At 50.6% G+C, this 25,483-nt stretch overlaps 2 protein-coding genes across 4 annotated transcripts; one reads left to right on the top strand and one right to left on the bottom strand.

Moving 5' to 3' along the window:
* Positions 1–213: 213 nt before the first annotated feature.
* LOC104067090 (green-sensitive opsin) lies at positions 214–6,104 on the bottom strand. The gene is made up of 5 exons (XM_009569795.2): positions 5,500–6,104; positions 3,452–3,620; positions 1,916–2,081; positions 1,564–1,803; positions 214–1,364 (listed from the first exon to the last, which is right to left on the bottom strand). The coding sequence occupies exons 1-5, from the start codon at positions 5,858–5,860 to the stop codon at positions 1,233–1,235; spliced, it is 1,068 nt and encodes a 355-aa protein (XP_009568090.1). The 5' UTR covers positions 5,861–6,104; the 3' UTR covers positions 214–1,232.
* On the top strand, positions 2,098–25,232 carry MLN (motilin). 3 transcript variants are annotated; one of them, XM_009569825.2, is made up of 8 exons: positions 2,098–2,653; positions 3,383–3,502; positions 16,730–16,802; positions 18,254–18,464; positions 20,531–20,656; positions 22,114–22,230; positions 23,908–24,016; positions 25,105–25,232. In XM_009569825.2, the coding sequence occupies exons 5-8, from the start codon at positions 20,540–20,542 to the stop codon at positions 25,110–25,112; spliced, it is 351 nt and encodes a 116-aa protein (XP_009568120.2). In that variant the 5' UTR covers positions 2,098–2,653; positions 3,383–3,502; positions 16,730–16,802; positions 18,254–18,464; positions 20,531–20,539; the 3' UTR covers positions 25,113–25,232. The 3 variants fall into 3 exon arrangements, 1 of the variants encoding a protein (XP_009568120.2); XR_008453516.1 differs by lacking the exon at positions 25,105–25,232 and adding an exon at positions 23,160–23,294 and having other exon boundaries at positions 18,254–22,230; positions 23,908–24,002; XR_008453515.1 differs by lacking the exon at positions 25,105–25,232 and having other exon boundaries at positions 18,254–22,230; positions 23,160–24,005.
* Positions 25,233–25,483: the final 251 nt, after the last annotated feature.

Genomic DNA, 25,483 nt, shown 5'->3' with positions numbered 1-25,483 from the left:
GACAGTCACTGCTCTCTTCTCAGTGCTCTAGGGTGGTCGAACCCACAGATCCAATTTCCTATGGCTTTTGAGAGCCCGAGAGAAAGGACAAGGACTGAGCATCTGTGTTTTTCTCTGTGCTGCTTCTCTTTATTTCATATTTTTTAATCCCTACTTCCTGATTGTAGAAATCCTTGTGCTGCCACGAGGTGATTTATGTATAAAATATATACAGGAAAGCACTCGGGTACCGATTCCCACCCTCCAGTGTTGGCCGTGCATGTCTGGGTGTTGGGAGTGGAGTTGAAAGACAGTTTCTCTTGCCTTGGAGCTGGGAGAAGGAGGAGGAAGGAAAGGGCTGAGAAAGATAGAGACCTCAAAGTATGTGAGCAAATATTTACAGGTTCCAAGACAAAAAGAAAAAAATAATATATATATATATATGTCTTGGGGATACACAGAGCTGGGATTGAAGCGAAGCCGGCTCACGGCTCCATTTGTTATATTGATTTATAAAGACTACAGGTATTGATTTCCATCAGCTGTGCCGGCAGCGGGGTGCGCAGCTCTGGCGCGCCCCAGGCTCGGGTGCTGGCAAGGAGCAGCCGGCACCGCTCCAGCCCTGGGTTCCTGCTTCTGGGGTTTTTTTGGTGCTTTGTCAGTTTGCTTAGTTTTTGCAAATGAGGGCCGAATCCTTCCACGTCATTCCCTTGAGCATCAGGGAAAGGAGATGCTAGCGGGGAGGAAAACGCTGCCCTTTGGGGTTTCCTGCTGGTGATTTAACACGATGTGAACAAAGCAGGGGGGTTGCTGATGTAGGAATGATCCCCAAAAACTGGGGAGGGAACCTGGGCTGTGTCATAGAATCATAGAATAGTTTGGGTTGGAAGGGACCTTAAAGATCATCCAGTTCCAACCCTGCTCCCATGGGCAGGGACACATCCCACTGGCTCAGGCTGCCCAAGGTCCATCCAACCTGGCCTTGAACACCTCCAGGGATGGGGTGTTGATGAGCTCAGCGTGCTGCGTTTGCACTCATGGGTGTAGGGGGGAGCCCCAACAAGCGTGCGTGGGGCTTGGGGGGCTGCACGTGGTGGGGCAGCTACGGCAGAAGGTGCACAGTGAACCGCTGGAGCAGGGGAGGGTGCTGGTGCGCAGGGGAGTGACTGCGTGGAATGAGACCGTGGGTGCCTGGGTGTCTGTCTCCGTTCCCCAAGCTCGGCAGGTCGCCCCAGTTCAAACTGTCCGTGCTCTTATGCAGGTGATACTTGGCTGGAGGAGACGGAGGAGACCTCGGTCTTGCTCTGGGATACGGCAGAGGAGACTTCTTCATCCCCAAATGGGTTCTTGCCGCAGCAGATGGTGGTGATCATGCAGTTACGGAACTGAAGGAGGGAGAAAAACAGAACAATGGCACTGGGGACCAGCAGGGATGTGCTGTCCTACTGAGATGCCCCCAGCTTGCTGCTCCTCCCAGGCTGAGGTGCAGTCACCTATGGGGAGGAGCAAGGTGCCTGCGGTGGCGCCAGGCACGCTGGTAAGCCAAGGGCAGGGGCTCAGCCTGCGGGACACGGAACACCTCACCTGTTTGTTCATGAGGACGTAGATGATGGGGTTATAAAGGGAGGAGCTTTTGGAGAAGAAGGCAGGCACTGACATGAGCGTGGCAGTGAAGTCCGCTCCCTTGTTGGTGAAGATCCAGAATGCCACCACAGCGTAGGGTGTCCAGGCCAGCATAAAACCCAGCACCATGAGGATCACCATCCGCGTCACCTCCTTCTCAGCCTTCTGGGTCGTGGCAGACTCCTGCTGCTGGGCAGCTGCCTGCGGGCAGGGAGGGTGGTGAGAGGCACCCCAAGCTTTCTCCACCTCCCTTCTCCTGCCCGAGCTGCCCACCCTGTCCCCATTAGGCTCCCACGCCTCATCCCAACATTACCTCTCGGACTTTGCAAATGAGGCGCCCGTAGGAGAAGAAAATAACCACGACTGGGATGATGAAGTGGATGATGAACATGTAGAGGACGTAGGACTCGTTGTGGTAGTCTGGATTGTGTGTGTAGTAGTCAGGGCCGCAGGAACACTGCATCCCCTCCGGCATGTATCTGCCAGTGAGAAAGGTTGGGAGCTTCATCAGGACCCTCCATGGGGACAATGGGATGGGCTCAACCTAGGGACCAACTTCCCCAAGGATGGAGGATGCTCTGTGAGGTGTGTTTGGGGTGACCTCTTCCTTAGCTTCTCCTCTGTGTCCCATGCTCCTGGCCTCACTAGCTCAGCAGCGCGTGGCTCCTTCGGGGCCGGCAGTGAGCCATGCTGACGCCTTGCGCTTGGGCGCACAGAACTGGTTTGTTGTGACCCTCGCTCCCTCCCATGAAGAACAGACTATTTATTTCCTTCCTCCGAAGCTGAGCGCTTCCCTGTTGGGAGCCACCTCCTCTCTCTTTGTGGATAGAGGAACGCTGAGCAGGGATGAGAGCTTCCAGCTTGGTGGATCCAAGCTCTTAAGGGCTTCATCTCCACTGCTACACGGGGTGGTGGGGGGGACAGCCTGTCTGGAGGGGTCCTGGCTCAAAAGAGTGCAGCTCGGGTCTGCTCGGGAGCCAAAGACCGGCTACAGGGTCAGGCATCCCGATTCACGGTTGGAGAAGGACCATCTGCCTGTGCCATGTCGAAGGTGAATGGTAAAGGCACTTTGCTGCCCCAAAGCCACCTCTTGCATGTGCCCAAAGGGCTGCGAGGGGTGGTTGTGGCTCCACAGCGCAGCTCTGCAGGGAGGTGCCGGGAGGGGCTGGAGCTGCAGCTTTGGAGAAATTGTCTCCATCTCCTCAGCTCCTCCCTTACGCTCCAGGTGGCTTTTGGCTGCTGTAGCAGGTCCCGGCCAGGGGTGTGGGTGCGTGCAAGAGCTGGACGTGGCCTTCAGCTGCCCGGCAGGCACACTCAATGCAGCCTAGTGAGCAGCCTGTGGCGTGAGCAGCCAGTGCTGCCTCTGTCTTGGTGGGGGACGTTGGTTTGGGGGTGGCTGAAATGTGCTGCGGTGCTGGGAGCAGGACAGATGGGCAGGGGATGGGACGGGGGTGCTGGGCAAGGTGCTACAGAGCTTCCAGGAGGAACGCTGGGGTGGCAGCACATGAGCAAGGGCAGGTTTGTGTCCCCAGGGCAGCCTTGCCTGCTGGTCTGGTTATCTAAACGCTCTTCATGGTCTGCAGAGAGAAATGGGCTCTTCACAGCCTGGGTGAGATGAGCCGTGTTTATCGAATGCCCTCTTTCTCTGCAGGACGTAAAGAGAGCGTGAAAGGCTGTTGTAGCGGGAGGTGCAGAGCCTGTGGCTGCCTTTGGTTAGGAGATACCAAGCCAGCTGAGGTCCCATTTCTGTTCTGACTTGCCCCAATGCTTCTCTCACCAGGGATTTTCACATCTGAGCCACGAACGCATCTCCTGTCCCACTGGGGCGTTTGCACATCCTTTGACTCACCTGGACCAGCCGAAGAGGGGTGGAGCGGCGCAGGAAAAAGCCATTATCCAGGTAAAAGCGATGCCCATCATGGCATGGGTGGCGGAGAAGCGGAAATTTCCCATGGGTTTGCAGACAACGATGTAGCGCTCGATGGCCAAGACAACGAGGGACCACAGGGCGACTTGGCCTGTGGGAGGGAGAGAAAAAGAGAGTGCGCAGTGGTGGGTTCCTCTGGGCTTGATCTTCCCTTCATGGTCTTGTGGTCGCAGCAAGGAGCACAAGGGATGGAGGGATTGGGGATCAATAAGGGACAACCAGCATCTTATTGAATAACTGGGAATCTCCCGCCTGTAACACACAAAAGGTTTGGAAGCCGAAGAGAACATCCGTGCCGCAGCAGGATGTTGGTGATGGAGGAAGGGATCATCACTTTCTTTAATTATTTATAAACCAAGAGGGTGAATTCCTCCTGGGCGCGAGGAACCACAATTTCCAGCAAAGATGCCTGATGCCTCCAAACCTGTTGATGCCTTTAAATGAGTGGTTCATGAGTCTTCCGCCAGTGCTTCATCAGGAAGAGGTGTGCGGGAGAGGCATAAATACATGAGCGCACATGTATTTATAAGGGATAATTAAACTTCAGGGGATTGGGAGCGTTTAGTTGGTGCTGTAAGCCTGCTAATGCCCCCAGCTGTGATAATCTGCTGATAACTACACCCTGCGCTAGGATTCGCTGGAGACCTGCTGCTCTCACACTGACTGCTTCCCATCAAACTTCCTTCCTGTGAACAGGACTCTCCTTGTCCCTTATGAGATGCAAAAAATAGAGGGGCAAATGATGCTGCCCGAAAGCCTAGAGCTCGCTTGGTGATCAGAAATGGTACAGAGCCTTATCTTTGGTGTTCAAGGCCAGGTTGGATGAGCGTTGGGCAGCCTGGTCCAGTGGGAGGTGTCCCTGCCCATAGCAAGGAGGTTGGAATTGGATGATCTTTAAGCTTCTTTCCAACTCAAACCATTCTATGATTCTGTGGTTCTATGATTTTGACCGTGAGACCAAGCCCTTCCTCAGTTCTTGGCTTGGATCAGGATGTTTAGCTTTGCTTCTGCCTGGCACTATATCTATCTTTTTCTTTTTTTTGGCATCGTTGTGGGAAATGACCCCATTTAGGGGGAAAAAAACGACCCAGTGAAGTCCTTGCGGTGGTTGTGGATCTCTGCGGCGAGGATTAGTGGCTGTCAGATCCATCACGAGGTGTTGTGTGGGCCTGGCTGCCTGCGTGGGCATGAGGTGCAAAATGAATTTTCCCTGGTTTTCACGGGGTTTTCTGCAGGGCGAAGCGTTAGCGGCTCTCACGTCCCTGAGAAATGCAATAAGCTCTCAAGGGCTCCCGAACTGGGTGCAAATGGGACAAGAGCAATTGCTGCAAAGCCTGAGCCTGGTTTCCCTAGCTCTGTGCGACCCTGAATCCTCATTTCCCACCGTTCTGGTTAAGAGCTGTCCCTGGATGAGCTGTGACCCCTCTCATTGTCTTGAACCCCTCCTCTCCGTGCCTTTACCCCTTCTGCAACATCACTCTCCTGAGTTGTCCCTCTCTCAAAGAACATCTCCCCTTCCAAACGCTTCAGATTTTCCCAAGAAAAGGCTTTTGGCAAAGATGTTGGCGTTGATTCACGAACGTGTGATCCCCATCAGGTCTCGGCTTGCCGTACAACTTTGGTGTGAGATCCCCTGAACACAGGCTGGGCAGCGGGACCAAATGACCCCAGGCTTGATCTTAGATCCCTTCTTGGTGTTCATTCCCTTGGGGCTGCCCTGCTGTTTGCAGGATGGGTGCTTGTTGGTGTCAAGACCAAACTTGCATAAATCCTTCTCTTTATTCCTGTTTTTAAGCCTCGAGGAAGCTGTGCCGTGCGTGGTGAGCTCTGCCCCACGCAGCGAGCTGTGACACCGCAGCCGCGTGCATCATAATAACACGATGAAAAGCTGGAATTGGGCTCCTAAAGCCCCGAAGAAGAAAGATCACCCACTGACCCTTAAACTCAACCTCCCACCCCACGGTACTTACCTCCCAGCGTGGCGAAGAAACCCTCTATGGCACAGCCAACAGGTCCGAAGACGAAGTAGCCGTTCCAGGCGGTGTAGAAGGTGACTGTGAAGCCAAAACAGGCCATGAAGAGGTCAGCCACCGCCAAGTTGACCAAGATGTAATTGAGCGGCTGCCGGAGCTTCTTGTGTTTGAAGGTGACCAAGAGGGTGAGGAGGTTGATGGGCAAACCGGTGGAGATGAGGAAGAAGATGTAACAACACACAACACGGTATTTCCAGGGCTCGGCTAAGTAGTACTGGGGGTACTCGAAGGGGCTTCGCACCACCCCGGTCTTGTTGGACATAGGCACGTAAAAATTGATACCTTCCGTCCCGTTCATCCTGCCAACGTTATGGCAGCTGCTTTGCTTCTAAAGGGCGTTCTTTTAAAATCAAATATTTGGGGTTTTTTTTTTAGTTAATTTTGCTTCAACCCCAATAAAAAAAAAAGGGAAAAAAAAAAAGGAAAAAAAAAAAGGAAGCCCCACCCTACCTTCGAAAAAAAAATGAATGAATGAATAAGAACAACGGTAAATCCCAAGGGGACGGGAGGTGGTGCGCTGCCCCTGCCTCGCGTCGAGGGCTGGCGGTGCCCGCGTGCCAGGGGAGGTTTTATACCCTTTGGCCTCCCCAAGGGAGCGCGGGGGGAGTCCGGATTAGGGGCTTGGCTAACTTTGTATGACAAGGGCAACGGGATTGAGAGGGGTTGATGGTTTAAGCACCCTCTAAGCAGCCAGTTGGCCCCAAAACCTGCATTAAAGCGTATTAATTGCCATTAAGTGTTTAATATTGTTTAAGGAGTTGGGGGGAGGAAGGGAAGAGGTGGGGAGCCCTTTGGAAGAGAGTGGTGGGGAGCGGCTGCTTTGGGTGGTTGGTGGGGAAATAGGTCCATGCTTAGCAGCGTGGTGGGTCACCGCCTTCGGGGTGGCTTTGGGAAGCCGAAGGGCTCCATGAAAGTGTTTGGGAGCTGGGGAGTGCCCAGCTCTGCGGGTCTGGGCCATGGGTTTGGCTCTGGCTGCTCGGCCGCGCTGTGCTTTGGGTGCTTGGTTCGATGTAGATGCTGCCTGGTATGGATGCGCATCTCCTTCACAGAGCAAAACCAGGTTCTGCTGACACGGCCAAGGGCCGCCTGTGCGCGTGGAGCTCTGCAAAGGCAGGAGGGGAAGCCGCTCCCATCCCCAAGGCTGTCCTCTTGGTAAAGACAGCGTTTTGGGGCAGGTGCATTAGCTGGTTTACACCCTGAATCGCGCAGCCTGGTTGCGCTAGAGAGCAAAGGGCTGTGACCTTCATCCTCCACGTTGCCTCCTCTCTGGGCTGAAGGATACACGTTATTCAGTGCATCCTTCAAGGTTCTCGGGCAGGACAGGAGAACACCCAGCAGGAATGGATGTGACAAAATCATCCAGGGTTCCTTGTCTCTCCGGGTGATGCTGGTTAATGTTTCCCACTCGCGTCTCCTCCACATTCCAGCAAGCGGGATGCCAATCCAAGTTGCAGCTTTGCAAGGATTGGAGGGGTTTAGGGATGGCCCTTAGCTATGGCTCTAAGATCAGCCTGAGAAAATGCCACTATTCGGTGCTTGAGTGCCCTGGGAGAGACGAGAGAAAGCCTCTGTGATGCTGATGTCCCGAAATCCCTCCAGAGATGGCACGGAGACACCAGCGTGAGCTGGTAGCCATACTAGGAGACCAAGAAGGATGGAAAGAAGCTTCTCTTGGTCTCTTAACACTCAGTTTGGATGTAGGATCTCCACTCCAGCACACAGAAGACTATGAAATCTTTCTCGGCAGGGTCAGGGCCAGCTTGGAGCACCAATGCTCCATCCCAAGCTCTTTCCTTATTATTTTCCTTCTGGGTCATGGGTGTTCCTTCTCCAGGGGACCTGCCTAAGGCGCCTTAATGAAGCTCTTCCATTAATCTCTGACATCTGGTGGCGTTAATGGCCCTGATCTGTTAATGCGGTAAGCTGTTAGCCTCTTTCCCACCGCTGCCCTCCATCAAGACAAGGAGGATGGAAAAAGTCAATGCTGTCTTGCTGGATGAATGAGGTCTTCTGCAAGACCGGAGCGTCTCAGAACTAGAGAGCAGGAGCGGAAGGCTAAGGGATGTGGGTGGGATGAATGATATTCTAATCGCTGACCTGCTCATCCGTCTGAATGGGTCCAAGAGGAGCAGAACTAGGACATGGCAAGAGTAAGTGGGTCACATCAGCCTCAGGTGCCCTGGGACAAGGAATCCCCATGGGATGTTTGTGCCTCTTGGAAGTATCTCACTGTACATCCTGTGAAACCCTTCATCCTTATATTCCCAGTCTAAGGCTTTCTGGTGCACATCTCAGTTCCATTGTGTCCACAGTAGAAAGCAACTCTATTCAGCTGAAAGATTTCACTGTGATGCTCCACCTTCGAAAGACTCAGACCTTGTTGTGGCATCTGAAAGCTCTGGGGCTTCTCTGAGGTTTGGTTTACAAACACACTTATCTCATGGGAAAGTTAATTTTCATCTCCCAGAAAGTAATTTCCACCTCGCATCTGTGTGAGGAGACCTTCTGGTGTAGCTTTGCAGTGTCCCATCGTCTCCTAAAGAGTGAAGAGCTGTGCAAATGAAGCATGGGGAGGAGAGGTGAAATGGGGAGAAGAGGTGAAATGAGTTGGGGGAAAGGAGAAGCAGTATTTTTTGCACAGAGATTTTTTTTCCTTTGATCAGTGCAAGCGCTTTCTGCTCCCTCTTTCAACCGAGCTATGGTGCAACTTTGCCTTCATGCATGGTACCCAGAAACCTCTCATAGAAAGGATTGCCAACAACTAGACCAAAAAGGCTTTCACCTGCCTTTCAACTGGATCTGGAGCAGGACCTTCCCCTGAATACGGAGCAGGTAACCCTGCGTGGCCTCTATCGTGCTAACAGGGGGCTGATGGATTTAGAGCTCTTGACAGGTCAGCGACGGCCGGAGCGATGTCGAAGGCCTCGAATAAACTCAGCAGAAGAAAATGACACCAGAGAGGATAGCTGGTTCCTCCAGGACGTGTCCTGAATGCAACCTCGGTTCCCTCTGTGTCCCTGTCACAGAAATGGAAAGTGATGGCTTTAATTTGGTGTCTCTTAGCAGGGAAACTTTATGGGCTGCCTCCGAGAGCTCTCAATGCTGACTCTCAGACAAAGAAAGCAATAGTAAAATTCAGGCCCTGTTTAATGTGAGAGGAGAGATTTGCTCTCTTTGTGTTTCTCCTTCAGAAAAAGGAAGGGTTTTCTTCCTTCTTGTAGGTTTTTTTTCTGCTTTGCTAAGCTCTTTGAGATGAGATTGTCTCTTGTTCATTGTTTGTCAGCACATTGCGTGACGGAGCCCTGAGCTGCTCTGGGCTTTCATGTCGTGTGTAAAGCAAGAAACGATAATTATAATCAAATAACTAACTTGCACTGAGCTGATACGGTTGGTTCACTGGGCTCGAGTGACAGGCAGAGCAAACCGTGCGGGTGTGTGGGTTTCCTGGAGCGGTGGCAGCTGGGAGCGCTTTATGGTTCTTCTCCCCATCCCTGTGTAAGGCTTTCCTTGGGCAAAGGCGTGGGAGCCACTTGCCCGAGGGCACGCAGGGCATGACTTACAGAGAGAAATGCAAAAGCGATGGGAATCAGTCCCGAAAGGGAACATCTGTGCCTAAATTCTGGTGATGGACCAATGCGCAGGACCTTGAACCTTGGCCATGAGCACCAATGCTGAATGCAAACCAGTGCTGTGCTCGCTCGTGTGCTTTTGCCTTGTTTCATAATGTGCTGCCCCAAATCTCCCTTCTGGAGGGGCTCATTCCTCCCTGGTGGACAGGAGAAGAGGGAGGAAGGTGCAAATATACTCCAGTGCCTCCCAGTACCCCCAGATGGCCTGGAAAGACCTCATTTCCCCATATCAGATAGCAGCCACGCATGGCCACTGCGCTGAGCTGCTTACACCTGACTTGTGAGCTCCCTTGCCAGGAAAGGGGTTAAAGAAAGATAAAGCTGGAGCGTTATAGAGACCATATGGAGGGGAAGAAAACCCTTTATCCTGTAATTGGATTCGTTCCCGGCAGAGGTGAGGCTGAGTGGAGCTGACAGGTCGTGATGGGTGAGGCGCTGCCAGCCGCCCCGTCCAAAGCAGGATGTGTGTGCACAAACTTGTAGATCAATCCATTAGACTGGATCAAATAGATTTAAATGTGTGGCAGGGAGAAGGAGGACACAGATGTATTTACAATTTTGTTCGGTGGGCTGTTCCTCCTCCAGCAGGGATTAACTCAGCCATGGCTGGTGGCTCCAAGGAGGCAGCCGTGCCCTCTGCCGGCAGCTGCTCCTCTGGCTTGCGTGGTCACATCCATCCACGATAAGGAGATGGTGGTGCAGAAGGAGGGGTTTTGTGCCATGCTCTTGCTTCTCATCCAAAAAAATAAGGGTGCACAGCGGGCTGTCTCCTGCCTCGCTTGCTGCACCCATGGGTTTAGGCAGATTCCCCATCACACCTTCTTCTCCAGGCTGTACCCACCACCACAGCCTTGCGGGAGGTGGATCCACCAGAGCCAGAAGGCAGCTGGAGAGAGCTTCACCGCTGCCAACCTCATCTCATGTGCACGGTGTTCTCCAGCAAGCAGGCCCCTGTCGCCTCGAGGCTTTCCTCCTGCTGCTGATCCAGGTAGCGCCCCTGCAAGCACCGGAGGATTTCCTTGGAGAAAAAGTCTTTTTGGGACCTGTCATTTTCTTGCCAAGGAGCTGAGCAATCTCAGCTCAGCTGTGAACCTGCACCGCTCCGTGTGGTGCTGTCAACACTTCTAACTAAGTGATAAACCAGGGCTCTAGCAAAGTAGGCAGGTGTGCAAGACAGTCTCACCGGCCGCGCGACGAGCAGCCAGCCCGGCAAATCCAAGCAGCACGAGCACGATTCTCTGTATATAAGCAGCTCTGCAAAGAGCAAGCCATCCTCTGATGAAGGTGATGGTCAACGCCAGGGAGATGATGCTAATTGCTCCTGTAAGATCTTCCCGTCTTCAAAGTGCAGTCAATCCCTCGCTGGATTTTGTTCTGGTTTACGGGCTGTTCGAGCCAGGTAAGTGTTAGGCAGGAGTTAACAGAGAGAGCAGGCAGGGATTGAGATCCAGCTCTTCTCTCCGAGCTCTTCTTTGCCCAAGTGCTTAACTGCAAACTCAGAGAGGCAAAAGAAAGGCTTTTATTTCATTCCCGAGCGAAGCAAGAGTGCAGCACCAGCACCTTCATCCTGCAGCAGTGCCTGCCGTGGCCCAGCCTTGAGAACGGCTGAGCAAGAAAAGACCATTTAGGCAAACAGAAATAATCCAATTCGTTTCTTTTTAATTTGTAAACATAATTTGAATTGGAACCCTTTTGTTCCCGAGGGCTTTACTGTGGCTGTTCGTAGCCCTCTGCAGCGATGCTTTATACAAGCTGTCTCGGTTTGTCATAACTGGGTCAATTTTTTTTTCCCATTTCTAGCGTTCAGCCCTTGGTTTTCTCTGTGGAAGCCTGGAGACTGCTGTGACCTGGCCTGCCACGTTATAATCTTTTGGGAAGCAGTGCAGGGGAAATTTAGGGGTTGCTTGCTTATTTTCTGCTTTCCAGCAGGGCTGTTCCCTGGTACCTGGCTGGGTCGGCTCCTCACTCTACTGTTCCTACAGGGCAACAAACAGCCAACCTGGTATGGCAGCTCCCAGAGAAGCCACGTCCTGGAGGTACATAGGTCTCCCAGGGAGAATCGCTCGTGCCACTGCCCTGGCCACGCACTCAGCCAGCTGAAGAGCCCCATCCTCTGCCTTTTGCCCCATTTTGGGGTCCCTAATCCTCTTGGTGGCAGCTGGGTGTTATAGAATCATGGGTTGGGTTGGAAGGGACCTTAAAGCCCATCCAGTCTCACCCCTGCCATGGGCAGGGACACCTCCCACTGGATCAGGGGCTCCAAGCCCCATCCAACCTGGCCTTGAACCCCTCCAGGGATGGGGCAGCCACCACTGCTCTGGGCAACCTGGGCCAGAGCCTCCTCATCCTCATAGGAAAACAGTTCTTCCTGAGATCTCATCTCAATCTCCCCTCTTTCAGCTGAAGACTGTTCCCCCTCATCCTATCCCTGCACTCCCTAATACAGAGTCCCTTTCCAGCTTTCTGTGTCCTGCACTGCAATTCATTTTTGTCCTCTTCTTGGTGTCCCTGCTTTAAAGCCTCCTAGGGATTTGCTCCAGACCAAAAGTGTCCTATCTCTCTCTTTGCCCTTCATCCTGTAATTGGATTCATTTCTTCCATCCAGCCCACCCCGGGCTTCTCCCCATCCCTTTATGTAACGATGCTCTAGGCTTTGCCAAGCCTTGGTGCCTGCGGCTTGACCGGCATCCGCTGAAACCAGTGGAGGGGTTTGCACCAATTCCTGTTGCCCGTGGAATCGCATACTGGTACAATGACCCTTTCCTTTTGCTCCCTTCCCGTTTGCCCTCTTTTTCCTTTCCACATGCAACGAGTGCTCCTCTCTGCCTCTTCATGGCTTGTGCAGCTGTTGCATTTCTGCGCAAACCCCCAGAGCACATAGTCCTACGGGACAAGAGAAGGGATAAATGCAACATCCATTTGATTTTCCCAGCCCTACATCGGGAGAGGTGCTTCTCCCTCTCTGTTTTGCTCTTGTGAGACCTCACCTGGAGCCCTGCATCCAGCTCTGGAGTCCTCAGCATAGGGAGGACATGGAGCTCTTGGAGCGAGTCCAGAGGAGACCATGGAGATGATCCAAGGGCTGGAGAACCTCCTGGACAGGCTGAGAGAGTTGGGGTGGTTCAGCCTGGAGAAGAGGAGGTTCCGGGGAAACCTTAGAGCAGCTTCCAGTGCTGAAAGGGGCTCCAGGAAAGCTGCGGAGGGGCTCTGGAGTGCAGGGACAGGATGAGGGGGGACAGTTTTCAGCTGAAAGAGGAGAAATGGAGATGAGATCTTAGGGAGAAATGTTTTGCTGTTCAGGTGGGGAGGCCCTGGCCCAGGTTGCCCAGAGCAGTGGTGGCTGCCCCATCCCTGGAGGGGTTCCAGGCCAGGTTGAATGGGGCTTGGAGCCCCTGATCCAGTGGGAGGTGTCCCTGCCCATGGCAGGGGGTGGAACTGGATGGGCTTTGAGATCCCTTCCAACCCAAACCATTCTATGTCCCAGCTGGGATGGATGTGTTGCTGTTTCACCGATCACCAGGTTTCTCCCATGAGAATCGCTCACTGGTGAGCACATTGACTCCATGTTCACCGGCTCTTTTTCACCCTGAAGGCACCTGACCCTATTTCCTTGTTGCCTCAAGGAACAAATTGGTGCCTCGAAAGCCTGAAACGAGGCAAAGCAGCAGCGAACTCTCCTCTCTTGTTGCTGATGCTATTAACTGCTGAGGGTTTCTGGACTGAGAAGGGCAACTCTCCATTGAAAGCACTGATGCCTTCTGGGCATCCAGCAGAATCCCATCCACTGGCTCAGGCAATCTCTTGGGAGCTGGCAGCATTGAGCAGAGCAGTGCTTTTTCATGCTGCAGTTCTCCCATGAACAGATAATCTCCAGGGACAACAACTGCAAACGTTGGAGGTTGGATCCTGTTGGTTCTTACCTCCCTTTTCCTTCTCAGCAAAACACTGGCTGCCTTCTACGGCGAGACGGGACTTACCTGCGGGCTTCATCTCCAACGGTGACCGCAGCCCTGAATTTTGCATCCCGGGTGTGAGCAAGAACACCATACATCATTCCTCTGCTGATTTGACACTGCAAGCAGCCCCGCAAAGCAGCGATTTAATGCACTTCTCGGTGCTTTAACGTTTCGTCTTGCTAGGCTTAACCTGATATATTGTTGTTTGATACGGGAACAGCGGGCGGGGGTAAAAGGAGGTAATAAGAAAATAAAAGGTCAGTGGGTGCCTGGTGTGTGTGAAGGCTAAATTGCTCTTTCATCAAATGTAATAAATATTCCCTGTGAATGGGGTAGGGAGCTCCTTTTCTAAGTGATTTCCCTGCCTCAGCGCCTCAGCCCAGGATTATCGGATGCCGGCAGGGTCTCTCATCACCTGCGTTGGCACCTTGTTTGCTCCCGGGTCACCACCAGCCAAGCCCTGGGTCTGCAGCATCCCAAGAGGCAGCTGGATGGAAAGGGAGAGCAGACATCGGCGAGGGCTGAGCCAACCGCAGCCCCTCACTGCACATGAGACTGCTTTTTGCTACCCTTCCTAAAAATATTCCTGAGCCTTGAAAGTGGTTTGGATTTGAAAACTAAAATGGAAACAGCTGAGATGCATCCCATCTCGATTTCTCACCTCCTCTCCTTTCTCTCTTCGCTCGTTCCAGATTGGGGAGAGAACGACAAAGGAGGGACCAAAAATGGAGAAATGTTTTTCTCTTGGTTTTCTCTTGTGTATTTTTTTTCCTTGTTGGAGAGATTATGAAGTTTTTATAAGCGCAGAAATCGGTTTTATATGAAAATGGGGATTTATAGTTGTATGTTTTAGTTCGATTCTGATGGAAGACATTTGTTCTGGGGTGGGACACTTTGGCCAGTGCTTGACTCCACCACTGACAGAGAAGCTAAAATCCATCCAGGCTATGGCCAGAAATATGTGCTTTCCCCTTTTTTTTGGTGTCTTTCCTTGGAGAAACTGAGGCAGCAGGTAGAATTTCCAGTTGTCCCCAGTTTTGGGCTATCCAGGTCACCTCAGGCCTGGCTTCCAGTGAGGCTGTGGTGTTACAGGATGCAACATTCAGTTGTGAGGCTTCAAATGCCTGCAAGAAGCTCCTCCAGGTGCTCTACAGACCCAGAGGAGCTCATTGAGTTGCTAAGGATGCAAATCCCCACAGGGCTCCAGGAAAGCTGGGGGGAGTTTTGGATCAGAGCATGCAGGGATAGGATGAGGGGGAATGGTTTTCAGCTGAAGGAGGGGAGATTGAGATGAGATTTTAAGGAGAAATGTTAATTTGGTGGGGAGGCCCTGGCCCAGGTTGCCCAGAGCAGTGGTGGCTGCCCCATCCCTGGAGGGGTTCAAGGCCAGGTTGGATGGACCTTTGATCACCCCTGAGCCAGTGGGAGGTGTCCCTGCCCATGGATGGGGTGGAACTGGATGGGCTTTGAGGTTCCAAATCGTTCTATGGTCCCACTGGAGATGGGTCTTCTGCTCCATCTGAGGTATCTTGGTGATGACCTATAGAGCACTGCAATTGCATTTAAAACTGGGATCGCTGCCTCCAAAAGGTGAGCAGTGGGATTCTCCCTGCCCTCTGCGGCACATCCAAATCTCTATCTCCTCCCCCGTGTCTGACCTGCACCTTCTCCACAGCTCGCTGTCGTGGGCAGGAAAGCCTCTGCTCTCTGGATTGGAACTAGAGCGGGAGGAGAGAGAAACAACACGAGAGAAATTCCCTATTAATCGAAGAGATTATTATTTGCTGTAGAAGCAGGAGGGTGAACTGGTTTGAGGAGTCAGCAGGAATTAAATCCTTGCCGTTGCTTCTCGCCCAGCCTGTGAGTTACCCTGAATTAGAACGTGAGCAGCAGGGGAAAATAGAAGTGGGCACCAGGCAAGCGTGGGGATGGGAGAGGGATGTCGGTGCCCTTAAAATATTTATGCTGCAAATTAACATGTGTTTTAAGCCTGTGATTCTTCAAATATTTATCTAGCGTTAATATTTCGAAAAACCGCATTAAAATTTGCCACTGGTGCTTTATTCATTAGGAGCGTTCGTTAGCCCCAGACAGCAGCGCCTGCTAAATCTGTAATGCGGCCATGCAGAGACAGCAGCTGGAGGATGGTGCCTGGGCTGTGAAAAAGAGTTTTCTTGCTTCTCCTTCCAAAGCAGGGAGTCTAAAATGAGCTCCATACCCACGTCAACTTCAGCTGTGTGGCTGCAGACGTTCAGTTCAGCAGAGCCTGAGCCACAGTTTGGACCCATCTGGCTCCAAGCAAAAAGGATTAAATGCGAGAGGGGTGAGAGAGATCTCTGTGAGCATCAGGAAGGGGAAAGAAGGTTGGGAGATGCATTTTCTCCAAGCCTTGTGGGTCTGGTGGGGCCGTGAGAGTAAACTGGATGTGCATAAAGCTGTATCATGGAGTCATGGAATGGGTTGGGTGGGAAGGAACCTTAAACCCATCCAATTCCAACCTCCGTGCCATGGGCAGGGACACCTCCCACTGGATCAGGGTGCTCCAAGCGTCATCCAACCTGGCCTTGAACACCTCCAGGGGTGGGGCAGCCACCACTTCTTGGGCAGCGATATCTCCCACTGGATCAGGTTGCTCAACCTCCGTGTGCCAATGCCATCCAAGGAGGTTGTCGGATATGGGGGAAGCGAGGGTGCTTTGGCCCATGGTGGTCGTCAAGGCGAGTGCCACGGCTCTGCCGCTTGCCTCCACACTGGAAGCTTTGTTGGGGGACAGCCCAATGCCTGACCCAGAGTCAGTGCAGGATTTCAGTCCTTCACAGTCTCCCTGAGTGCTCTCCACCCGCTCCGTTAGCCTCGGGCTGAAATTCAGTTTCAGACTCCCGTTGGCTTCTATCGCCTGTTTTTATGCAACCCAGTTGCCAAAATACCCTGAGCACAGAGCGACTTGGAGGGAAAAGTACAGGACATGGAGACAAATGTTCAGTGTCGCTGGCACAGGGAGCTCATTTTCCCTTGATTCCTTGACATCGCAATTGATGCGTGGCTTAATGGGCTCTACTCCGACTGCCAGCTTCCTGTTAAAATTACTCCCAATTATGGCAAAACGTTTAACTTTAGCTACAAGTGCAACTGCAAGCAACTCCGTTTTGTACATCATCTTTTTGTGAAGATTCTAACCTCCGCTGCAATTTTGGCTTCATAAAACAAAGAGGGTTTGGGTTGCCTGCAGGTTGCAAATGCTTATGAGGATTGCAGCAGGACAGATTATTTTTTGCATCCTAATGCTAAAGAGCGAGCTTTCCAGCTGTGATTTTTATTTGCATTTACCTTAATTTTGCATTGGCGATGGGGATGTGCCAAAAGCTGCTGTTATGGACCAGGCAAACGCTGAGCAAAAAGGTGTCTGTTGCTCCCACTCACTCTGGTGCTTCCACAGAAGAAGTCTCGGAGTCGAGTCCCTTATTTTCAGCCCTCCTTTTCCTTTCCTTTTTGAGTCGTCTTGCATAATTAAGAGGTGAACCTGGCAGACAGCATCCAGCTAATACAGATATGATTAATTTTCATCTTCCCTTTTTATTTTAGAGGTTGTCCTTTCCCATGCAGAAGGCTTCATCGCAGATGGATGGGAATCCTGCCAGGCAGCCACATTTTTGAGGTAAAAGGGGACAAAACATGGGAAAGTTTAGTGCTATGAAAAAAAAAAATGACCTTTCTTGGTAATTAATTTGTCACTTCCCAACACCGTCTGCTGACTCGTCAGCTGCATCCATCATAACCATGCGAAAGATACTGGAAAAGTCAATGAAAATGAGAACCAGTGTCAAATAGGGCTTTGTGCAAATTCTTTAGCAAGGGGAGGGGGCAGGGGGAAAAAAATAGCCTGTCATCTAAAGTCCTTTTCATCAACAACCCTACACATGGTCCTGGGGAGAAAAACTATAGGTACCTCTCCGGGACTTTTATAGCGAGGACCACTTTGTTGCCTGCTGATAAGCTGCGGTAAATGTACGGGGATCTGGGAAGCATTTTAGTGACTTAAGGCACGTATTTTAAGGAGGGGTTTGGCCCAAATTGAGTGTTATTGACTGTGTAAGTCCCTCCCGAGGAAGAGCGTGCAGTGCAGTGTGTACACGTATTGACTGGCTGTGATGGAGTTAGGTGAGAAAAGTGATTTTATGGGCTTGGCCGATAGCTTTTTGCCCCTTGTCTCCAGCAAATATTAGTTTTTAGTAGTTAATATTAAATATTAAATATTAAATATTATATTAAATATATTTAATTTTTTAATATTTAATAATTATATATATTAAATATAAATATTAAGTGTAGTGCTTAGTTTTTAACCAGCCAGGCAGGAATGCCCCTCTCCACCCTGCTCTACCACCCTATAAAGCCATTTGATGCAGGAGGTTTTCATTGCTTCCTCAATGCATTTTTTTTCCTCTTTCATCTCTCCTGATTGCTCTCGGGTTTCCTTGCACGTAGCCAACGTGTCTGTGAGAAGCACCAGGATGTTTCTGGCCTGAGCCCAAACTCTCCAGCATCAGCGCCTCTCTGCTGGTCTTGGGAGACCACAGATGACATCTTAGGCAAACCACTCGCTCCCTCTGCACCTCATTTGTCTGCAGAGAGGTGTCAGTGCACAGTTTTGTGTCCCTGAGGGGGATCAATGTGTCCAGAACTGCGAGAGATACTCAGGATGGTCAAAGGAGCCACACATGAAGCTCAGAATGGACAGATAAATCCCCTTTGGGCTTCTGCAGTATCTCCCCACTTGCCTTCTCAGTTTATCAAGCTCTTTGGAGATAGATTTAACATGTATAATCTTATTTATAATTTTAATATTTAGCTCTAGATCCTGCCAGGGAATGTATTACCATAAATCGATCCTTTAGTAATGCTGGTGGGTCAAACTCCATTCCGCGCTATTCTCGTTTTGTGGCATCATTGTTATTATTGTGATTTGTCCACGTTACAGTAGGAATATAATTAAGACGCAGGCATCATTTTACTGCTGGTGCAGTCACATTAGAAATGCTTTATCCTGGAGGGATCATGATTTAAATAGACAAGCTGCTGGGAGAGAGGAATTATTCCATCTTATAGGTGGGGAAACTGAGGCTGAGATCCCTGTCCAGCTGTGCGACCTCCCGACAACAGTTGCCAGCCTGGTGATGGAGGAAAGGGGGTCTTCCTAGAAACAAGAAACTCTTAAAAATCCAATGGAGATAACAGCATTCTCTACCCAACAAACCCGTTTCCATGCACGCCAGGTAGATGTTTGTCAGCTCTGCTGGAAGTGTGGGTATCTGCGCAGGTAAGTGATTGCGCACCGGTGCTTCTACACGTATATAAAGGGTGGGAAAGCCAAGGGGAGCATCCAGGTGAGAACAGGAGCCAGAAGAGGACTGACCTGCAGCATCCCGTGGCTGCACTCGCCAGGTAGGTGCTTGGACTCTGCTCGGTGAGGTGGGCACTTCATAGGCGCTCGGATAGGCGGTGATGTTCCCAGCATGTGTTGACTTCAGAAGAGCGAGCTCTGACAAGAAAGAGGAAACAAAATCAATGCTTAAACAAGAGGAAAGGTGCTTTCTGCTCATCCCCCATCGTAGAGAATCGATTCCACCAGCTCCTGCCTCCCTGCTTGTTGGGAGCACCCAGCAGACAGCGACGCATGCAGCAGAGGCTCAGGGAGCTCTGGGTGCTCTCTGCGCTCGGGGAGCCGCTTTGAACAGACAGAATATGAGTCACCGACAGTTCCAGTTGACAGCAAGGATTTGATTTTTTTATCTGGAAGACAGCTTGGTAGATAAACATACTGTCTTGTCACCGTGCTCACACCACTACCAGGTGGATGCTCACCCCTCCTTCACCCTATTTTACACGGGCATAAGCAAAACAGGGCACTGCTGCACCGTGCGACCGCAGTACTTTGTTGTGCTGACGTTGAACTTGGGATCCTCCTGCTTTGTGCTTTCTCTTTGTAGCTGGGAAGCAAATTCACTAACAACAAAGTGCCTATCTGCCTGGAGAGACATTGAGCTAGAGATCTTAGGTCTGGAAGACACGTCCTGCTTACAAAATAAGGAAGGGACGTTCAGAAAAGACATTTTTTTAACTGGAAGGGGGCTGTTCCTCTGGGGGAAGAGGGAGCGAATCAATTCACAAAGGGTTAGTCAATAAGAGATGGAAGAGGCGACTGGGTTTATTTCTTTGTATGTGGCAGTGTTTTATTGCTGTGGTAGAATAACCGAAAAGGCACAAAAGATTGATGCTACTGAGATAGCAGAGTGTTATCAGCCCGTATGCATATCAACACGCTGGATTACAAGGGGCAAGCCTGAGAAATGCCCTTTGGATCACTGTAGCAAACATTACCTGGCACTGCGTCACTGCTGATGGCTTTGAGGACCCAGAATGGGTGGCAAGAGGTGCCACTCGTGCTGCTCTAAGTGGGGCCAAGGGAGGGGAGAGGGGCTACAGCCCACCCCAGCCCGGCTCTCAGCGGAGAGATGCGACTGGCAAGCACTGCAAAAAGAGAATATTCATTAACTGCCACTGGCCTTCGGTTCAATATTCGCTGATATTTATGGGAAATCTAATTTAGGGGTCAAATTTGACCTAACAATGTCTTTTCAATAACGTCCAAACCAAGAGGTTTCTGAAACTAATTAAGGATCAGGGTCCAATCAGGTAGAGTAGTTGAGCTGTGGGACCAGACTTCATTAAATTCATCCAGAGAGAATATTTTAATATTTAAAGAGAACATTTAATGTTTACGTAAGTCCCCTTCTGATGTGAAGTCACTGTTAAATCACTTCAGAAGGTAGTTTTTAAAGCTCTTTATACTCAGCTTTTATGGACCCAGGCTGGCAAATGCCCTTCCCAGCTCTCCTGGACCCAATGAGGCTTACTAAAAGATTCAGCTCATCAAGGGAGGTTTTCAGGGGTGAGGAATATGAAAACAAAATTTCACAAAACAGCTGTCTTAAGGCTTTTCTCTTTTATGGCATCCCTCTTTCTCCCTTGCTGTCAGTGGGATTGATGGGACCATTTTGCTCTGGATGTGTGTGGGTCTTAAACGAGTACAGCTGGAGGGGTAAAGCTTGCAGAACAGAGGGAGTGTTTAACGATACTGAAGGGTTGGGCTTGAAGTCTCTGGAGATGTTGCTCAAGAACAAACCTGTTTACAGAAAAAGGTTTGAGAGGAGAATTGTCAGTCAAGACACTTCTATTCTCAGCTCAGGGGCAACTGGAAGAGTAAATATACATCTAGGTAGCTGGTGGCTAAATTAGATTGCAACCGATCAAAAGCCAAAGGGATTTCTTGTCAAATGGTCCTCTCTGTTGTCACCGTGGTATCTTCTTTCCTGTGTCATTCAGACTTGCGTGATGGTTTCAAAGAAGGCGGTGGCCGGTTTGCTCTGGGTGTACGTGGTGTCCATGCTGGCTGAACAGAATGAAGGCTTCGTGCCCTTTTTCACTCGAAGCGACTTCCAGGAAATGCAGGTAACTCCTGAGAAAAACTGCAGGGGCTGGAGCCCTGAATAAACCAAGAAAGGTGTTTCTTCCTCCCTCATCCCCAAGCTCTGCCAGTGCACAGTGCCACCGTCATTGCTATCACCTGCCCCTTCTGTTTAAAGGTGCTATGATACTGGCAGTCCCTGGCTTGTCCTGAAGTTAAGGGCTTTGAGAGAGGGCAGAGACAACTTTTAAGATGTGAGACTAGAAAGAAAGAGTCTGGAGTCCTTTACAAAAGAGCTAAAAGACCTTTGTGGGTTCTCAGTTGCAGCTTAGTGGGTCTCGGTTTTCTTTCCTGCACAATAGTAGCTGTAATTTTTGTATAGAGAAGCTGCAGCCTCCCATCACCATACGGATGGGTCTTTTTGTTGTAACAAATAATTAACCATCCTCCAGATGGCTGTCACCTCTGGGATGCGCAGAGAATGCTTTTTTCTTTTGATGTGAAACTAATACTGTTGAAAGGTGTCAGAGACTGCATCTTCTTAAACACAGCCGAAGTGAGCTTCCCCTGCATGATACAACCCATCGATACCGGGAAGAAATCTTGTTTCCAACACCTTTCCAGACACTGGATAGCAATTGGTTTTGTGGAGAGTACAATCATCGTTCAGCCTTGTTGAGGAAGATGAGCGAGACCCACGCACAGCCCCCAGATCGATTGTTCATACATCACAACTCTTGTAGCTATGTGTCTGCTAGAGATTGAGGGTCTTGTAGAAGAATGGGGGTGAAATCAGTCTTCCAAAGGCTGCCTCTCCTCCTCGGGGCACACATTTGAACCAAAGGAAGCACAAACTAAGCACTTAAGTTTGGTACAGAGCACAACCTTTACTACGTTTCACATGTCCCGTCATGTACTAAAGCAATTTTGGCTTTTCTCTTTGTGCTGGAAAGAAAGGGAGGGTCCTGAAGCCAAGTTTAGCCCCATAAATGGGAAAGGGCTGACATTACAGACCTGCGATAAAGGCAGAGAGCTTTCTGTCTGCAATGAGGCTCTGCAGGCTTTTATTAAATTTAATTGCCATTGCTCCAGAACAGAACCGGGTCTGGGCCTCTGGAATAACTCCACACGGTCAGTAGACTTGGCCACAACTGACAGGGTTACCTTGCACAGATTGAAAGAGTTGTCTGAGAATGTCATATTTGCTATAGATCTTTGCATACAATTCTGTAGCCCAACCTTACACCCAATATTGCCTCCTCTGCTGCATGTCCCCAAGCCACGCTGACCACTGCTGGTGGGTCCTTCCTCAGGCAGCTGGAGGCCTGGGAACATGGCCACACTGGCTCCAGGCAGCAGTTAGACCTCTAGTCCCTCTGGTTTTGCGCCCAGGTCCGCAGGCTCCTGCCATCATACTTTATATGGTGCACGGTGAGCTTGGTACCCATATGATGCTGCATCCCAGCATCACTGCCCTATTTGCTCTACTGTGGAGTTACAGGAAAAGGAGAGGAACAGAGGAGGGCAGAAGAAATCCCTGACCTCGCGGCAGCAGCTGGAAGAAGAAGGCTTCTCTCGGCGATCTGGTGCAGATGTCCACAAGGTCAAGAGCAGCCAGGTACGTTGAACCATACGACTCTAAGGAACCCACAAGGATACACGTGGGAAACAGGTAGCCCAGGCATCAGCCCACATCACCTGGACACATGAGAAGACAGTGGCTGTTATCAGGGAGTTGACAGTCCCTATAAAGAATTACCATTCATTTCTTGCCAGCCCAGCAGGCAGCTGAGCAAGGTTGCATCAGAGAAAGGTTTGAAATCCACCCTATAAATTATCTTTTAAGATAATAAGCTGGAGAGGGGCTATTCATAAAGGCTTGTGGTGATAGGATGAGGGGAAACGGGTATAAACTGGAGAGGGGCAGATTTAGACTGGATGTTAGGAAGAATTTCTTCACTCTGAGAGTGGTGAGACACTGGCACAGGTTACTCAGGGAAGTTGTGGCTGCCCCATCCCTGGAGGTGTTCCAGGCCAGGTTGGATGGGGCTTGGAGCCCCTGATCCAGTGGGAGGTGTCCCTGCCCATGGCAGGGGGGTTGGAACTGGATGATCTTTAAGGTCCCTTCCAACCAAACTATTCTGATTCTATGATCTTGGACATTCAGCAGCCTGGTTGTCCCTCAGACCCACCTGGCGGTTCTTCCTGGGGAAGATGGAAACAACATGAGGTCTTTCTATGTCATGCAGCGAGCACCAGCCAACTGCAAGGCAGGAATTTACAGCTCTGCTTCAGCTCTAGGTTTAAATCTGTCACTTTTTTAGCCAGTTCCAGATTAGCTGCCCCGTGTCACCTCCGATCTCATGGTCCTCTGCACTGGCAAGACCCTATTTATAAACTTGGGCCCATAGAGCCCCACCTCCCTGAAGTCTGTATATAAAGCAGAAAATTGCCAATTTTAGGGATTTAAGTACCAGTGTAAGCCCTCAAAGGCATGCTTACCTGGTGAGCCAAGTCTGAAAATTGTGCTTTTCCACTTGAATACAGGGAACCCTTTACCTGTCTGCGCAGCCACACCTGCGGTGAGCACGGCAGGAGTGCGTGGGTCCACCTCAAACTGCAGGAGAGACTGAGCAGGACAGGCAGCGGGATGAGCTAGACTGGAATTTGGCCAAGACACAGGTTAATGTGCGCTGTCACAAATGCGGTTCACCAACAATCAATAATAGGATTTAAGCAGCAAGGATTCACAGTTCAAAGCATTAAATAACCGGCACATCCCAATATCTAACAAACCCCCCCGGCCCCACATCAACCACAAGCCCTCCTGTGCCTCCAGCCACGACCGGAAAAACTCGATTTAATTTAGGTACATCTGAGCCACAGCTGGCTCAGTCAGTCAGTCTGGAGGCAGGATGATGTCTCATCCTCAGCCTTTAGTAAGGCGCAGGGTGCTTCACCAGCAGCAGTAAAGCTGATGGCTCGAAGGGTCAAGGTGTGAGATAGTGGAGGATTATAAGGTTCAGAAATTATTTTCTTCTTTACAGACTCTGTTGCCAGGAGGTACCTTTATCTGTGTTTCTGAGTCAGCTTATAGATGATCCAAGGCATTCTGAACAGCATAAGATTGCTTTGACTTTAAAATGTTGCTTTTCCCCATAGGGCGTTCACCCTCTTCCCTTCAAATCAGTCCTAACCCCTCTACCGAGTTAAAAAAAGTGGGGTTAAAGCACCCCAACCAGCCTCTCCCTGCTCCCGTCCGTCTTTCCTTCTGATTTTCCATCTTCCTTCCCAGCTAGCTGTTCCTGTCAGACCTGGGATGTGGCTCACCCTAAAGCAACTGGAAAAATATGAAGATGTCCTGAAGAAACTGCTAGCAGAGATGTCACAGGACACCCCAGCCGGTACTGTCAGGAGGTTGATTTCTGCCTTGGGAATTCTGCCTCTCCCTCCTCTCACCAGCTCATCATCACTGAGATATTTATATTCCTCAGAAGGGCTTTTGTGTCATGTTTGCTCACTTTACAGAGTCCTCAGATACCCCACCCGCCCACATGTACACGTTCTTCTGGGAAGGTTATTCCTTCTCTTAGGGTGCTGCCTGTGCCTTAGAGCCGATACCATTAGCATTGCAACACACTCCAGCAGCTCTCCTTGGTTTTCCACTTCCCTACTCCTCTTCCCAAAAGCTCCTCAGCCTTCAGGGAGCAATTTCCAACACAGCTTGCAATGCAAGCTCCACCTGGAAGGCAGCTCAGCACCTGCAGCCAGGCCTGAACACTTTCCTCCCAGCCCAGGGGCTTAACGCTAACTATTACAGCTAAAAATAGCTGCAATACGAGGTGTTGAGTGTGAACAAATTGAACGAATCCAGCCCTGGGTTTTGCTTTTAGCATATGGGAATTGCACAAGGAAATACCCAGGGGCAGGATGCGATGCAGCTCTTCCTGCCTGCACACTTGAGGAGGGTGAAATGGGTCTCGCTAGTGTTATCTATGGATGTTCTGGAGCCCTCAGCACAGGGAGTACATGGATGTGTCGATCCATGATGAGGGGGGTGGTTTTCAGCTGAAAGAGGGGAGATTGAGATGAGATCTTAGGATGAAATGTTTTGCTGTGAGGGACAGGTTGCCCAGAGCAGTGGTGGCTGCCCCATCCCTGGAGGGGTTCAAGGCCAGGTTGGATGGGGCTTGGAGCCCCTGATCCAGTGGGAGGTGTCCCTGCCCATGGCAGGGGGTGGGATTGGATGGGCTTTGAGGTCCCTTCCAACCCAAACCATTCCAGGATTCTATGATTCCATGATCCAGGCTTAAAAGCCGCATACAAGAAGGTCCCCTTTATCCCTGTGGGAGCTGTTTTTCCACTTTGGCTGTGCTGATTTCACTTTGCCTCCTAGCTTTTTAGCTGAGGAGGAGGAAACAATATCTAAAGCCTAGGAAAGACTGAATGACAAATTTAAGGACACTTGTTCCTTCCTCTCCTTTCTTTTTAGCTGACTGATATCTGCAAAATGAGAAGAGAAAGCGACAGAGCTCGCTGAAGCTAAAAGACTCCACTTATGTAAACGAAATCTGTAAGAGAGATTAACACCAAAATCTGAGGTGAGATAATAAAATGTGCAGTATAATTAAAGAGAGGATTTGTGTCATCTTCTCTGCATGCCTCTCAGCCGGAGGGCAAGCAGCAAGTGTAGGAAAGGAGAGAGAGAAGGCTTCCAACAGATGATGAACATCTAGATGATGTTCTAGAGAACATCATCGGCCTTCTGAGAAGCGCAAAGCTTGTGGCAAAGGCTGAGAAATGAATCTTTGTGGACTAAGCCCTCCTTTTTGGCAGCGAGGGAAACTGAGGCAAATATTTACTGCATCTCC

This window comes from Cuculus canorus, chromosome 24 (assembly GCF_017976375.1).
Source record: "Cuculus canorus isolate bCucCan1 chromosome 24, bCucCan1.pri, whole genome shotgun sequence".
In the NCBI taxonomy this organism is placed as follows: Eukaryota; Metazoa; Chordata; class Aves; order Cuculiformes; family Cuculidae; genus Cuculus; species Cuculus canorus.
The sequence above is the reverse complement of the archived record's forward strand: the minus strand, read 5'-3'. Positions and strand labels throughout refer to the sequence as shown.